This window comes from Mandrillus leucophaeus, unplaced genomic scaffold (assembly GCF_000951045.1).
Source record: "Mandrillus leucophaeus isolate KB7577 unplaced genomic scaffold, Mleu.le_1.0 Scaffold1758, whole genome shotgun sequence".
NCBI lineage: Eukaryota > Metazoa > Chordata > Mammalia > Primates > Cercopithecidae > Mandrillus > Mandrillus leucophaeus.
In genome coordinates this window covers 57,012-71,725 of record NW_012101763.1, presented here as the reverse complement: position 1 = coordinate 71,725, position 14,714 = coordinate 57,012, and the positions used below count along the sequence as shown (strand labels likewise).

Sequence of the window (14,714 nt, the reverse complement as noted above, 5' to 3'; positions counted from 1 at the left end):
CTTCTAACTGATGTGAAGATACTACAGTTTTAATAGGTAGTAAGGTAACTATCTCTAACATTTACAAAGTTGTTAATTTTGGATTATACCAAAGCCTCAGAGTTAGGCCTTGGTATAATTCAATATTAACATGACCAAGGAAAGTGTTACCTGCTGCATCTGCTGCTGGAGTCTCTTCCTCTGTGCTGGGTCCAGAATCAGGGTCTGATGAACTTCCTTACACTGGGGTTTAACCTCCTCTACCTCCTTCTGCTGTTTGGCTGAAGATTTCTTCATCTTCAGCTGTTCAAGTAGTTCCTTTGCTATCTGATGTTGTTCATTTAGTAGGTTGGCCAGTAGTTCCTCAAACCTATCCCAAACAGGGGGATGACGGATTGTGAGTGTTTTCCTAGGTTCACAACACATCCAATTCTTTCCAATGATGAGCAAACAGCCTGAACAATTTTCATTCCCTACTAATCCCCCATTTCACTTTAGCCAGCAGTCAAACTCCCAGCCTTATACAAATCTTTTCCCAAAGTAGTTAGCATGCATCAAATATGATTCTGTATTATACCCCATGCCATTCCTCTACAATTCCTCTTCCAAATAATACACGAATGAAGAAAAAAAACAAACATCTAGGGACAGAGAAATATATGGGTAAGAAAGCAGCCAAGGAGCTGGTGGGAACTCATCATTCTCATTTCTTCTCTCATTTACTTGTTACTCCCATCCCAGGTCCAGCTTGTCCCATTATCCCATCTACTCAGGCTGCACTGCCTTGCTATCTTAACAAGTCAAAGACTTACTAGCATGAAGCAAGAAAAGGATATACCAAAATAACTGAAATACACAGTAGTTCAAAAGAATACAACCGAGATGTTAGTTCAAATACTATCCTACTACTATCCATGAAGGCTATCTTCTTTTGGCCCTTTAAATTCCTCTTCCAAGGTTCCTAACCCTAACTTCCCACTCCTACTCTCATGAAAGATTGTTTGCAGGGCTAGAGCAAAAATTCAAATACCTAGCATGTCAGTTCTATGTATGATTACTGTACCTTTTCTATGTTTACATAGAAAGAAATAAAGGGAGAATAAGATACCTAAATGATTAAGCACATGCTGATACCCTATGCAACAGGATAAGATCTGCTGAAGTAGCTGTAACAAGCAGGTTATCATATTTCAAGGAATCCCCTACATTACAGCAATAGTTAAATGGTAACGTTTTTCAATAGTTTTTGCAGATAAAGATTACCTTTGAGTAAGTTTTCTTTTATAGTATTTACTACTGTGGGTTTGGGTAGCAGAGTAAAAACCTAAAGACTATGGGACTGTCTATACAATCTTTACTGACAACTGAAAATTTGAACATTTGTGCTACCACCACTGAAGGAACAAAAGAGCAGAAGCATAAGAAAGGAGAAAATGGAAACACAGACTGCACTTAGTTTTAATAAATACTATTTAGATAACTGATAACGGAAGCCCCAGAGATTTTGTTTTGACTGTCTTTTTCTCCTCTCTCTTCCTTATTGTGTTTTAAGATGTTTTTACTATCTATGGACTTACAGAATCCAGGATTTTTATTTAAAGATTAAAACAGGTTTGTATTTGCAATTGAAAGAGAAGCAGCAGCGGCCCACGTACAGTCATGTGCCACATAATGTTTGAGTCAATAATGAACCACATATTCAGAGGTTGCTCCACAAGATTACAGTACCTTTTGTATGTTTACATACATACGTACTTACCGTTGTGTTACAACTGCCTACAGTATTCAGTACAGTACAGTAACACGCTGTACAGGTTTGTAGCCTGGGAGCAATAGGTACGCAGTAGACTAAACCATTTAGGTTTATGTAAGTACATTCTACGATGTTTACACAATGATGAATCATTTAATACATAATGACGAATCGTTTAATGATAGATTTCACAGAGGGTATGACCATGAGATGATATATGACTATATTCCATTGAATACCAGAAGGTAACTGAATTCTAACAGGAATTTTAAATTAGTTCTACACTTTCCAAATTTTAAGAAGTTATAAAGAGTTGATCAGCGAAACCAAAATGTTTATTAATCAAATCCCATTATACATTCCCAGGATGAATGGTTCCATTCTGCTATACCATAATTTTGTTCTATGAACTATAAATTAAAATAATGGGTCAAATACTGACTTAGCAATCTTGAGGTTTTTGATGTAGTTGTACTGTGATATTTGTTGTAATGGAGAATGACTAGTAATTCTAGTTTTTAGACATTGGTTGGCATATCTTATCTTTTTTCACTAGCCTAGAAAATCATTAAAGATCTAGCTTTCAGATGGATCTCAAGCTCTCTGCTTAGTAATGCTGTTAAGTTACAACACAGGACTAATTAGAGGGTCTATTCTCTTTGCTTTGTTCCACTTACGGCACAAAATGCATCCTGACCTGTTGCCATCCACCTAATGATTATATGCTGTTACAACAGAATAAAGTGCAGATGCAAATCCACCAGAAAATGAGGAAAAAATTAAAGCCTCTACTTTCTGGATGCTGTAACACAAGTGCCAACCTCAGGCAGAAACGTCAGCACATACGTTTCAGACTCCTTACTGCAGGTGCTTCAGGGTTTGCTCCACTAATGCCTAGGTGACTTAACAAATTTTCAGTCACATTTAGCAAATATTAATGGCACATAAAAAGAACGAAAGGGACAGACTCGATATTACAATATGGGGTAGTTTGTGTGTCTGGCCACATAAATTCCTACATACCTCTCCAGCACCACTCACCTGGAGAAGTGGATATGGATGCCAGCTACTGTTTTTTCTCCCTTCCCAAACAGATACAGCTTGGCCTACAGCTGCACTGCCCCATACCAAGGAGACTTCACCTGACACCTAACTCCTGACAGGGCTCTGCATCCTTACATCAGTAACAGAAGCTGGTTGGGGATGAAAAATTGTTAACTGCAACTTCTGAAAACCTTTTCAGAAATAAACTTTTCCTCTATTCCAAATCTCAAGGTCTTTCAACTAGCCTACCGTAGAGTTTGAGGAGTGTTAAAGTTAGGTCGAGGCTCAGCCACACGCTCCTCCTCTTCTGGGCCGTCATCTTCCATGTTGGAGAATCCCATCTCATCTTGGAACTGTGGACAAAGGGAAGGGAGGGTTTTCCTGGGGAATGGGTCTCGAATGTTGCTCCAGTATTGGAAAGGAAGAGTGAAAACTACAGATTACAAGACTTTAATAATGCTGGCACCCAGAAAGAGCCTACATCAGAACCTTTCTCACTTCAGGACTCCCACAAACCCACATTTGGAAGGACTATCATGCCGGGAAAGTCGTCGCTCAACCAGTCAACTTGTATCAGTATGGACAGAGCTAGGGTAACTCAAAATGATCAATCTCTTCAGAAATATCTTTTCAGACAAAATTATAGAAAAGGTAATTATTTGTGTGCAAAATACTTTAGTTGGCAATCTTTAAGGACACACCAAATGACAGTAGGGGAAGCCATCGAAAGTTTTCAAGGGACCAGATATGCTGGCTCACACCTGTAATTCCAGCACTTTGGGAGGTTGAGGCAGGAAGATTACTTGAGCCTGTGAGTTCCAGAACATAGCGAGACCCTGTCTCTAGAAAAAAGTAAAATAATTAGCTGGGCCTGTAGGTGTGTGCCTGTAGTCCCAGCTACTCAGGAGGCTTAGATGAGAGAACTGCTTGAGCCCTGGAGGTCGAGGCTGCTGTGAGCTGAGATTTCACCACTGTATTCTCCAGAGCCTGGGTGACAGAGCAAGACTTTGCTTCCAAAAAAAAAAGCTTCAAGGAAAATTTTAATAACAATAACCTACATGTGGATAATCAAGAGTCTAGTAGTTAGCAAATTTCCCTTGTCATTATATTCTTTCCCAGGCAGACTAAAAGGAGAATTGGTTTAGTCCCTCTTCTAGAGGGAGCATCACAGAGACCAAAGGACACATTTTGTTGGAGAACCAACTTACAATCCCATGTTCTCACTCGAGGATCACTACTCACAGTTTCAAACAGATCTTCCATCAGTTCATTTGCTTCCTTTTCTGCAAAAAAGCCAAACAGCATGTTGTTGGTATAAATTAGATTCATTTTACAATATGGAGAAATTCCATGTAGACAATGTATGACGTTTTCAACAAGGCATCTGATGAATTCTTCATATTTATCCTTATTCTTTTTTGAGACAGGGTCTCACTGTGTCACCCAGGCTAGAGGGCAGTGGCTTGATCTTGGCTCACTGCAATCTCTGCTTCCCAGGCTCAAGCGATGCTCCCACTTCAACCCTCCAAGTAGCTGGGATCGCAGGAGTGTGCTGCCATGCCCGGCTAATTCTTCTATATTTTGTAGAGATGGGTTTCCCCTATGTTGCCCAAGCTGGTCTTGAACTCCTGAGCTCCAGTGATCCATCCACCTTGGTTTCTCAAAGTGCTGGGGTTACAGGCTTGAGCCACCACGCCCGGCTATCCTTAATTCATTTGTTCAGAAACATTTATTGAGTACTTACTATGTTTCAATCCCTGTTTTAGATGCTATGAGAGAATGAGAGAGAGAGAGAGAGAGTGTGTTCTAATCTCATGAAGCTTAAATTCTAACAGGAAGACAACAAAGAGAAAATGTGAGCTAGATGATTCTTCTTTTTTTTTTTTTTTTAATGAGATGGAGTTTCACTCTTGTTGCCCAGGCTGGAGTGCAATGGCACAATTTCGGCTCACTGCAACCTCCGTCTCCTGGGTTCAAGCAATTCTCCTGCCCCAGTCTCCCAAGTAGCTGGGATTACAGGCATGCACCACCACGCCCAGCTAATTTTGCATTTTCAGTAGAGATGGGGTTTCTCCATGTTGGTCACGTTGGTCTTGAACTCCTGACCTCAGGTGATCCACCCGCTTTGGCCTCCCAAAGCACTGGGATTATAGGCGTGAGCCACCACGTCTGGCCCGATGATTTTAGAAGTAGATGGCCTATCCAAACCCTCACAATACTGAATGGAATCAAGAGACAAGTCTCCCAGCCTGGGCAAAATGTCAACATATCTCTAAAAAAAAAATTTATCTGGGCTTGGTCGCACACGCCTATAGTCCCAGATACTTGAGAGGCTGAGGTGAGAGAATCTCTTGATTCCTAGAGGCAGAGGTTGCAGTGAGCCAAGACCGTGCCACTACATTCCAGCCTAGGCGACAGAGCAAGACACTGTCTCAAAAAAAGAGACAGAGAGAGAGAGAGAGTCAGAGACAAGTTTCCAACAGTGTTTCATAGGGCCCTATCTTTGGACCTGACCTATTTAAGAACTCCATCAGTGAGTTAGAAGACCAAGAGAACATACTTAACAAATCTGTAGATGATGTAAAGCTGTAAAGCTGAAAGGGACTGCCAATGCAATTGATGGAAAATTCAAAATTACATTTTCTCAAATCAACTGGATGCAACACATGAGGATAAATTTAAAGTTCTACATTGAGGATTATTATTATTTTTTTTAATAGAGCCAGGGACTTGCTATGTTGCCCAGGGTGGTCTCGAACTCCTGAGCTCCAGTGATCCTCCCACCTCATCCTCCCAAAGTGCTGGGATTACAGACGTGAGCCACCCCACCTGGCAAGATCTTATATGTGTATTCAAGATACTACACGACTCATTAAGTCTCCAGATGAAAACCACAATCTCTAAATATAGTTTGACAGTTTGACAGTGCCCAATGACAGACTAAATGAGAAATTAGGAGGCAGTTTGATCTTTACTTCCTCAGAGATCTTTGTTCTGAGTTCTGACTCTTGTTCTATAAATTTTCAAGGTTGAAATGATTATCATGTTAATGGGTAAAGAGCTTCAAATCTTTGGATATCTCATTTTTTTTTTTAACTTTTATTCATTTGTTTTACCTTATGTGTTCCTCTACAATGGATATCTAGGAAAGTAACGACCATTCTAGCCATCTAGCATTCTGTTTCTTGATATCATGTAAAATGAGCGTTCTGATCTCTGACACACAAAGCTATTTAGAAGATAAAAAACAGACATTTTTTCAACAATCATTTTACTTTTGTTTCTACATCTACGTACTCTACATGTTAGAGTTTTTGTTTTTGTTTTTTTGAGACGGAGTCTCGCTCTGTTGCCCAGGATAGGGTGCAGTGGTGCAATCTCAGCTCACTGCAACCTCTGCTTCCCAGGTTCAAGTGATTCTCCTGCTGCAAGCTTCCTGAGTAGCTGGGATTACAGGCACCCGCCACAACACCTGGATAATTTTTCGTATTTTTAGTAGAGACAGGGTTTCATCATGTTGGCCAGGTTGGTCTCCAACTTCTGACCTCAGGTGATCCACTCCCCTCGGCCTCCCAAAGTGCAGGGATTACAGGCATGAGCCACCACGCCCAGCCGAGTACTTTCATTCTTAAAGGAGGATTTAATCCCCTGATATCCCAAAGGACAAACTATCCAGTGGAATTCCTGGATAAAACATAGGCACATAGTGTCTTTTCCTCAGAGGAAAGATATTTTTGTCAACAGAAGAATTTTGCTCTTCTGGGCGTGGTGGCTCACACCTGTAATCCTAGCACTTTGGGAGGCTGAGCGTGGTGGATCACCTGAGGTCAGGAGTTCGAGACCAGCCTGGCCAACCTGGTGAAACCCCATCTCTACTAAAAATACAAAATTAGCCGAGCGTGGTGGCTAACGCCTGTAATCCCAGCTACTCGGGAGGCCGAGGCAGGAGAATCGCTTGAACCCGGGAGTCGGAGATTGCAGTGAGCCAAGACTGCGCCATTGCACACCAGCTTGAGTGAAAAGAGTGAAACTCCATCTCAAAACAAAAACAGAAACAAAAAAAATTGATTTGCTCTAGCAGAAAAATAATTATATTTCAGGAATTCCTTCAGGAATCCTGTAACAGTACTGAAAGATCCTAGATTGGAAAATGAAAATGCCCAAATTATTAAGTCCTGAGATAGAGGAGCAGGGATCTTGTTTTGTCCATTACTGTATCTTAGTACCTGGAATAGTGCTTGGCACATAATTAAGCACTATATACATGGCAGTCTTGTTTCTGAACCAAAATAAAGTGGTTTAATGAAAGAGATGGGTTTGGCCAGGTGCGGGGGCTCACACCTGTAATCCCAGCACTTTGGGAGGCCAAGGCAGGTGGATTACTTGAGGTCAGGAGTACGAGACCAGCCTGGCTACTGGCCAACACTGTGAAAGCCTGTCTCTACTAAAAATACAAAAATTAGCCAGGCGTGGTGGTGCGTGCCTGTAAACCCAGCTGTCAAGAGACTGAGGCAGGAGAATCGCTTGAATCCAGGTGGCAGAGGCTACAGTGAGTCGAGATCATGCCACTGCATTCCAAACTGAGCTACAGAGCAAGACTCCGTCTCAAAAAAAAAAGAGAAAAAAGAGATGGTCCTACTTTGAAGTACACTGGACTTCTAAAACACAAGTGAAATACTGATCAGCTTTAAAAAGAGAACTGTCATAACTACCTCAATTTAGTTTCAAGACTTAGGCGTCCCCACCAAGGCAACATTAACACAGTAAGGCTATTCCAGTTCATTTTGGAGAAAATCTTTGATTTGGTAACCAGGTAAAAATTTTGGCTGGGCATGCTGGCTCAGGCCTGTAATCCCAGCAAATTGGGAGGCTGAGACAAGAAGATGGCTTGAGGCCAGGAGTTCGAGACCAGATTGATCTACATAGCAAGACCTGGGCCAGGTGCAGTGGCTCACTTCTGTAATCCCAGCACTTTGGAAGGCCGAGGCGGGTGGACGACTTGAGGTTAGGAGTTCGTGACCAGCCTGGCCAACGTGGTGAAACCCTGTCTCAACTAAAAATACAAAAATCAGCAGGGCGTGTTGGCACGCACCTGTAATCCCAGCTATTTGGGAAGCTGAGGCAGGATAATCACTTGAACCTGGGAGGTGGAGGCTGCAGTGAGGCAAGATTGCGCCACTGTACTCCAGCCAGGCGACAAGAGTGAAACTCTCAAAAACAAAAACAAAACCATAGCAAGACCTAATCGCTATTAAAAAAATAAACTATATAAACATACATGCACATATATACGCACTACACACACATATCACATGTACGTTTTGAGAAAAACAACACCATGAACCTACTACCCATTAAAAATTTAGAGAAAATATTAAACTTTTCACAAATTTACATAGTATTCTTACACAGGGGCCATGTCAATAGAGAGAAAGGACTAACAGACCATTTTTCCTAAAAATTCTCCATTATCTCACTGAATCCTATAATCTGTCCTATTAAAACACCTTTTTGAATTTCCTGCTCTTTTTTGTGTGTGTGTGTGTGAGACAGAGTGTTGCTCTGATGCCCAGGCTGGAGTGCAGTGGCGTGATCTCAGCTCACTGCAACTTCCCCGTCCCAGTTCAAGCAATTCTTGGTTCAAGCAATTCTCGTGTCTCCGCTTCCTAGTAGCTGGGACTACAGGTGCACTCCAACACATGCGGCTAATTTTTTGTATTTTAGTAGAGACGGGGTTTCACCATGTTGCCCAGGCTGGTCTTGAACTTCTGAGCTCAGACAATCCGCCCACCTTATCCTCCCAAAGTGGTAGGATTACAGGCATGAGTCACCCCACCTGACCAATTTCTTGTTCTTTTAAAAGTACAGTAATTATTTTTAATTTCTAGTACTAAATTAATGGGTAGTCTGTCAAATAGCTACTGGATTTTATATCAGGAGGGCTTTCTACATGTATGTATACCCAAAAATGACATTAAGACTTTTTACATAAACTCACTGTGGAAATATATCCCAAAACAGCTAAGGAACACAAATGATGTTTGCCTTCTTTTCAAACCAACAGTTCCTTTGTACAAAAACACCAGACGATACAAAACATATTTTTTTAAAGTATAAAGTTCCATACAGAGTGTACACACTTTATGGTTATTCCTAAGAATAAGTAGTGACAAAAAGTCTTTGCAACTGGGTTATAAAATTTCAACTTCTAGGAATGTTTCCCTCTTACTTGTCCTTTTGAGAGCTGCCACCATCATACAATTCACATCATCTCTTCAACCACAGAAAAGTAGCATCTCTTCAAGCACAGAGACCATATATTAATCTTTGTGTCTCCTGCATAGGCTTAACTCAGTGTTTGTTATAACTAAGCTAAACTTCAAGATAGGAGCTTCAAATCACCTCAGGCCCAATCCAAAACTGAAAAAAACGCGCTTCTCAGAGTTTGAGAACAAAAAGATACTGACAAAGAACAAAGCCATAGATACTTGTGCTACATTAGCTTCCCCTTTTAGCAAATACAGAATTGTTTACTAACACTGCAGAAATAAGTTTGCAGACGATAAAAAGAATACATAAAAAAACACAGATCCTAAAGTTCTCCTGTCAACATGTTCAAATACTATCATAGACTCCTTCACCTTAAACTCATACTAACATCCACACACCCCAACAAAGAAAATGAAAGGTTTTCAAATGAGACCTAAATATAAATTGGCTCTATTTCATTACACTTTAAGTTCCTAAAATCCTATGTATAAATCATGTGATTGTGCTTATGCTCATCTTCCAACTTGAGGGCCCAGTGTCTTTCATCAGATTCTCAGAAGGATAAATGACCCCCAAAAACTTTTAAGAACCACTAATCTAGCCTATCAAGAAACATCCCATTTTCCAGAAGAATACAGTTAAGTTGGCTTAGTTCATGCACTCTTCCCTCATATTCACAGAGGGGATTCTTACTATATGAAATCAATCTTTCAAAGGATTCCTTCAGCCCAGCCAAGAAGTTCCAACATCCACAGGTACATACATTCACAATCACCAGAACCCAAAACCAGTTTTCTGATTTTAATTCCACACTGCTTCACTCAACTTAATATCTACCACTGTCAAAACAATTCCCCTCATATTGCATCCAGGCTATTTACAGAGACACCTTGATTATCCTCACCCCAAAGCATGGACGATTTATTGAACAGGCAGTCAACAAATATTTGTTGAATGAATGAAAAAGGATCTTTCCTCCCACAGATTTCAAGTTAAGCTGTCAGCACCCATGCAGCCGCTCTGGTAGAGGTTAAGCTGTGAAAGCCGCCTCTCCCTCACATATACAACCTCAAGTGTCAGAAATGCTCTGCTTCTCCCATAAACAAAATAAAATAGCCATGGATATGCATTTCATACAGGTCAGACCGGGCAAGGACATCTACTTTCCATATACGTATCTGACACAATCGGTCTCCTCCAAATACAATCCAACCAGTCATATGTGCTCCTATCTTTCCAACATACTCAGATTTGCCGACAAAGACTTCCTGAGGCACCATGGTATGCTGAATATACTGCTGCAGTAGTAGTGAAAATATGGGAGTTACAGTCTCAACTTTGTCACCAATTTAATATGCGGCCTTGGAAAAGTTCTCTCCTTATGCCTAAATTAACTATTTTGTAAAATGGAAGAAAGCATCCTACCATTTTCACAGAGATTTAGTATCACAAAGAAATTGAAAGCGCTTTCTTATTGTATTTGTAAACTATTACTATAAACCCGCGACAACAAATAAGGCCACCCATTCTTTACAGCTTTGTAGCAATGATTCTGTTAAAGATATTTTGGGCCTTCACATTTACACAACTCACTCTAACCAAAGGCACAAACTATTAAGACCACAACTGGCTATGCTAAGTTTCTCCCCTCCATGACCTCACAGACACACGCTGTATAGAACACTACCACTGCCACTCTTTCCCAACAAGTAACTAGGGGCTCCCAATCCCTAAAATACACACACATATCAACCTGCAAGGAACCTCCCAACATTTATTCAAGAAATAAGCTAACTTATAAGGGGAATTCCATTACACTTACACAAATAAAGGCAAACTCTTCCGGAAACACTTTCCATCCTCGCATACACACACCAACACAGCCGCTACACATCAACAGACCATCTGTCTTCTAGACCAAAAACACCTCTTTCCATGTACAAACTAATCAGTGACATTTATTAAACTTACAACACTGAGATCATCCTGCCGTTCCTACATACCGTTCAACGCGGCAGGGACACCACAGACCTTGTCACACAGGTAAACTCCCCTCTCAGGATCGTGTCCCCGAACACTCTTATCCCTTAATTAAACACACACAAACTGGACTATGGGGGAGGCTCCGATCATGCCTACAAACACAAACTAACCTGTCAGGGGCACAGACGACTCCGCCTCCACTCGCTTACTTTCCAGCCCCCTCCGGGAGTCCGCCTGTCAGGGACACCCCTTCACCCCGCCTGGAGGGACTTCCCGGTAGGCTCAGGAGCCCCCTCCCTGCTCTCCCCTCCCCCATCTTCACCACTGCTCTCCCGGAGGTCCAGGTCCGGGAGATGACAGTGGCTCCCAGGAAGCCCAGGATTCAATCGCTGAGAGAGTGCTTAGGCCCGAAGGCCTGCCCAAATCGTTCTACTCACCGTGTCGGAGGCCGAGGCCGAGAGCGACGAGAGTGCAGGGAAGTGGGGAAGAGGGGGTGGCCGCCAGGCTCCTCCGCTTCCCTGGGTCCACGGCGGATCCCTCCCGCTTGTCAGGAGGCGGCCAGCGGGTAAGCTGACTGGCGGAAATGCGAGAGAGGAGAAGGGAAAGGTGGAGGCTAAAGGGGGCAAACTGAGGGGAGGCGGGTCCCGCAACCGAGACTGGGATCGTCTCCCCTCCGCAAAACGAACCCAAAATGGCGGCGGGAGCGGCGGCGGCGGCGGCAGCAGAGTGGCGGCGGTGGCGGCGGCTGCTCCTCCAGAGGGAGGGAGCGAAGGGCGCCTAGCGCCCCCCCAACCTCCCACTCCTCCCTCCTCACGTTCTTCCCCACCGTCCCCCGCTCCGCCCGACTCCGGCCGCGTAGCGCGCACGCCCGCCCGCAAGCGTACGAGTGTCTACGGGCCAGTCGCTGGCTGCTCCCACCAACCACCACCTTCGGCCGCCCAGCGCGCCAGCCAGCCCGTACGCGCTCACCCACGGGAACCTCCTCGCCCAGTCCCCCACTCCCCCTCAGGCCCTGTCAAGCCGGCTCCGGCGCAGGCCCTCACGCGTACCTTAAGCTGCGCGAGCCCAAGCCTCCTCCACCTCCTCTTCCCGCCCCCACGGCCACCAACCGCCGCCAAAGCAGCCGCTGCCAGCACAGCCCCGACTCGACCCTCCAACCCTCGCGCGTGCGCCTTCCACAGTCCCCCCCCCCCGCGGGACTGTTCCATTCCTGTCGGCTGCAGGGGCAGGAGAGAAATGGGCCGGCAAAGCGAGTCTGGCTTGCCGTTTGACTGGAATTGCCAGGGTGGCGGGCCGAGTCCCACGACAACCTACCTCCCTGGGCTCGTTCCTGCGGCGCTGCGGCTCGCCTCCTCCTCCACAGGACCCCGGCGAGCGGATCGAGGGCTGTCTAGCGCCCCCTCTGCCGGCCGGTGGTTGGAGGCCGCGGCGGCTGCGCGTTGAGTCGTTTCCGGCCGGATGACCCGAGCCTTTTACGCAGTCGCAGGACGGGCGCTTTGGAGCCGGCCTTTGGCAGTGTGTGTCAGTCGTCTGGTCTGGAGAAGTAGTCCTCGACTCACGGTGAGGGAGTGGACCGGTACGGGGGATGTATCGCTGAGGGAAAGGAGCGGGACTCCGGTCCTCCAGGAGGTAGGGAGTGAGGCCGGTAGGACCGGCGCGCCTCCGTGGGGATTCCTCCCGGGCGCTGTGGTGCCAACCTGGGACCTGAGGAAGATCGGCCTGGTGATCTGCTTGCTGTTGTTAACCCGCCTCGGATTTCTCGAATTTCACACTAGTGTCCATATGCGATTTTGTTTGTTTGCCCCTGACGCGCTACTTATGGATAGTACTTCTTCAGCCTCGTTAGACAGCCTGGTGATAGAGGATGAAGAAACCATGTGCTTCTCATTCAGTTCTGGACTCAGTCTCCCTTGTTTTCAGCAAGCTATTTTTCTTAGTTCCTTATCAAAAAGTGTACATGAAAATTAGGCAACTCCAAACATGCCTCCAGGATTGGTTTGTGAAATAATAAGATAGGGCTGGGCGCGGTGGCTCACGCCTGTAATCCCAACACTTTGGGAGGCCGAGGCGGGTGGATCACAAGGTCAAGAGATCGAGACAATCCTGGCCAACATGGTGAAACCCCCGTCTCTACTAAAAATACAAATATTAGCCGGGCGTGGTGGCGGGCTCCTGTAGTCCCAGTTATTCAGGAGGCTGAGGCAGGAGAATTGCTTGAACCCGGAAGATGGGGTTGCAGTGAGCCGAGTCTGCGCCACCGCTCTCCAGCCTGGGTGACAGAGGGAGACTCCGTCTCAAAAAAAAAAAAAAAAACCTAACTAACTTTTTTCACTACATCACATTGTTTTCATAGTAAAATTTCTCATCAGCAGCATAACTGTGTGTCAAAGAAGAAAAGAGCCTTTAATGAAATTTCACTACACCAGTGTATAGGGAGAGTTACTTATGTATGGTCTCTGTGTTCAAGTAACTTTCAGTAACTATACTGATTAATGAATTGTCAGCTACATATAAGCAAATGAGATAGGATTCTGTTATTTTGTGACCGTAAGAGCGTACAAGAAGTTAAAATATATTAAATGCTCAATAAAATGACCTCACTGAATGAACAAACCCTGAATTATTTGAACCAACGAAGATAGAATAATGGTTTCCCCAAGGATATTCACTTCTTAATCCCTGAAGCCTGTAAATATGATATGTTACATGACAAGGGAAAAATCGGGGTGCAGAGGGAATTAAGGTTGCTAATCAGCTGACATTAAACTAGGGAGATTATCCAGGAGCCAGCGCTCCGCAATGGCCCTCTTCAGGTTTACTTCTGTAGCTGCCCATGCTTGTGTTCCTTTTCAAAAAGGCAGTAGCTGAAAAGCACAGAAGCTGCCAGCACCACAGAATTCCCATCAAGCCCCGTTTCTTCACGTTGGAGTACTTGTTGTAATACCTGTAGTAACCTCTTTGAACACTGCAACAGTGCCTTCTTGTGTGAGATCACGCATTAATATTTAGTTTGGCAGTTCCACTAGTTTGACATCCAGGAGTTTCTTCTTCACTGGTACAGCTGACTCCATCTTGGGGTCCTGGTCTGATATAAACTTTTAAAATGAGGTTTCAGGCTGGGCACCGTGGCTCATGCCTGTAATCCCAACACACTGGGCAACTGAGACAGGAGGATTACTTGAGCCCAGGAGTTAAAGACCAGCCTGGTCAACATAGCAGGACGCCATCTCTACGAAAAATAAGAAATATCAGCTGGGCCATGGTGGCATGCCCAGGAGTTTGAGGCTACTGTGAGCCGTGATCACACCATTGCACTCCAGCCTGGGCAAGAGAGTGAGACCCTGTCTCTAAAATAAAATAAGGTTTAAAATATTAAAAAAAAATTTTTTTTAAATTTCTTTTTTTAGAGACCTGCTTTCACTATGTTGGCTAGGCTAGAGAGTAGCTTCTGTGCTCAAGGGATCCTACCGATGCCTCAGCCTCCTCAGTAGCTGGGACTACAGGTGTGCGGAACTTTTTTTTTTAAGATAAAATTTACTGGAGTATGGTCAGGGTTTACATTTGACAGGTTATGGCAACTGCTATGTTGTAACAGTCTATAAATGATTTTTTTATTTAACGAGGGAAGAAATTTGAGATTTTTGTTTGGGTACAGGTTGAGTTTTTCTTTTCTTTTTTTTTTTTT

At 44.1% G+C, this 14,714-nt stretch overlaps 2 protein-coding genes across 7 annotated transcripts in view; one reads left to right on the top strand and one right to left on the bottom strand.

Moving 5' to 3' along the window:
- YY1AP1 (YY1 associated protein 1) overlaps positions 1–12,441 on the bottom strand; it is a 30,476-nt gene extending 18,035 nt beyond the window's left edge. For 2 of the 3 annotated variants that reach the window (XM_011977245.1, XM_011977246.1), the window contains exons 1-5: positions 12,344–12,441; positions 11,467–11,603; positions 4,019–4,059; positions 3,026–3,129; positions 151–349 (exon numbers count right to left, since the gene is read on the bottom strand). In XM_011977245.1, the coding sequence (XP_011832635.1) occupies positions 151–349; positions 3,026–3,129; positions 4,019–4,039 (324 nt within the window). In that variant the 5' untranslated portion in view covers positions 4,040–4,059; positions 11,467–11,603; positions 12,344–12,441. Of the gene's footprint in view, positions 1–150; positions 350–3,025; positions 3,130–4,018; positions 4,060–11,466; positions 11,604–12,078; positions 12,198–12,343 lie in introns of those variants that run through there. The other variant, XM_011977244.1, reaches the window with a different exon arrangement.
- Positions 11,537–14,714, top strand: part of DAP3 (death associated protein 3) — a 53,494-nt gene continuing 50,316 nt past the window's right edge. The window contains exon 1 of one of the 4 annotated variants that reach the window (XM_011977249.1): positions 11,537–11,594. The gene's annotated coding sequence lies outside the window, so the exon portion shown is untranslated. Of the gene's footprint in view, positions 11,595–12,456; positions 12,659–14,714 lie in introns of those variants that run through there. The other 3 variants (XM_011977247.1, XM_011977248.1, XM_011977250.1) reach the window with 3 other exon arrangements.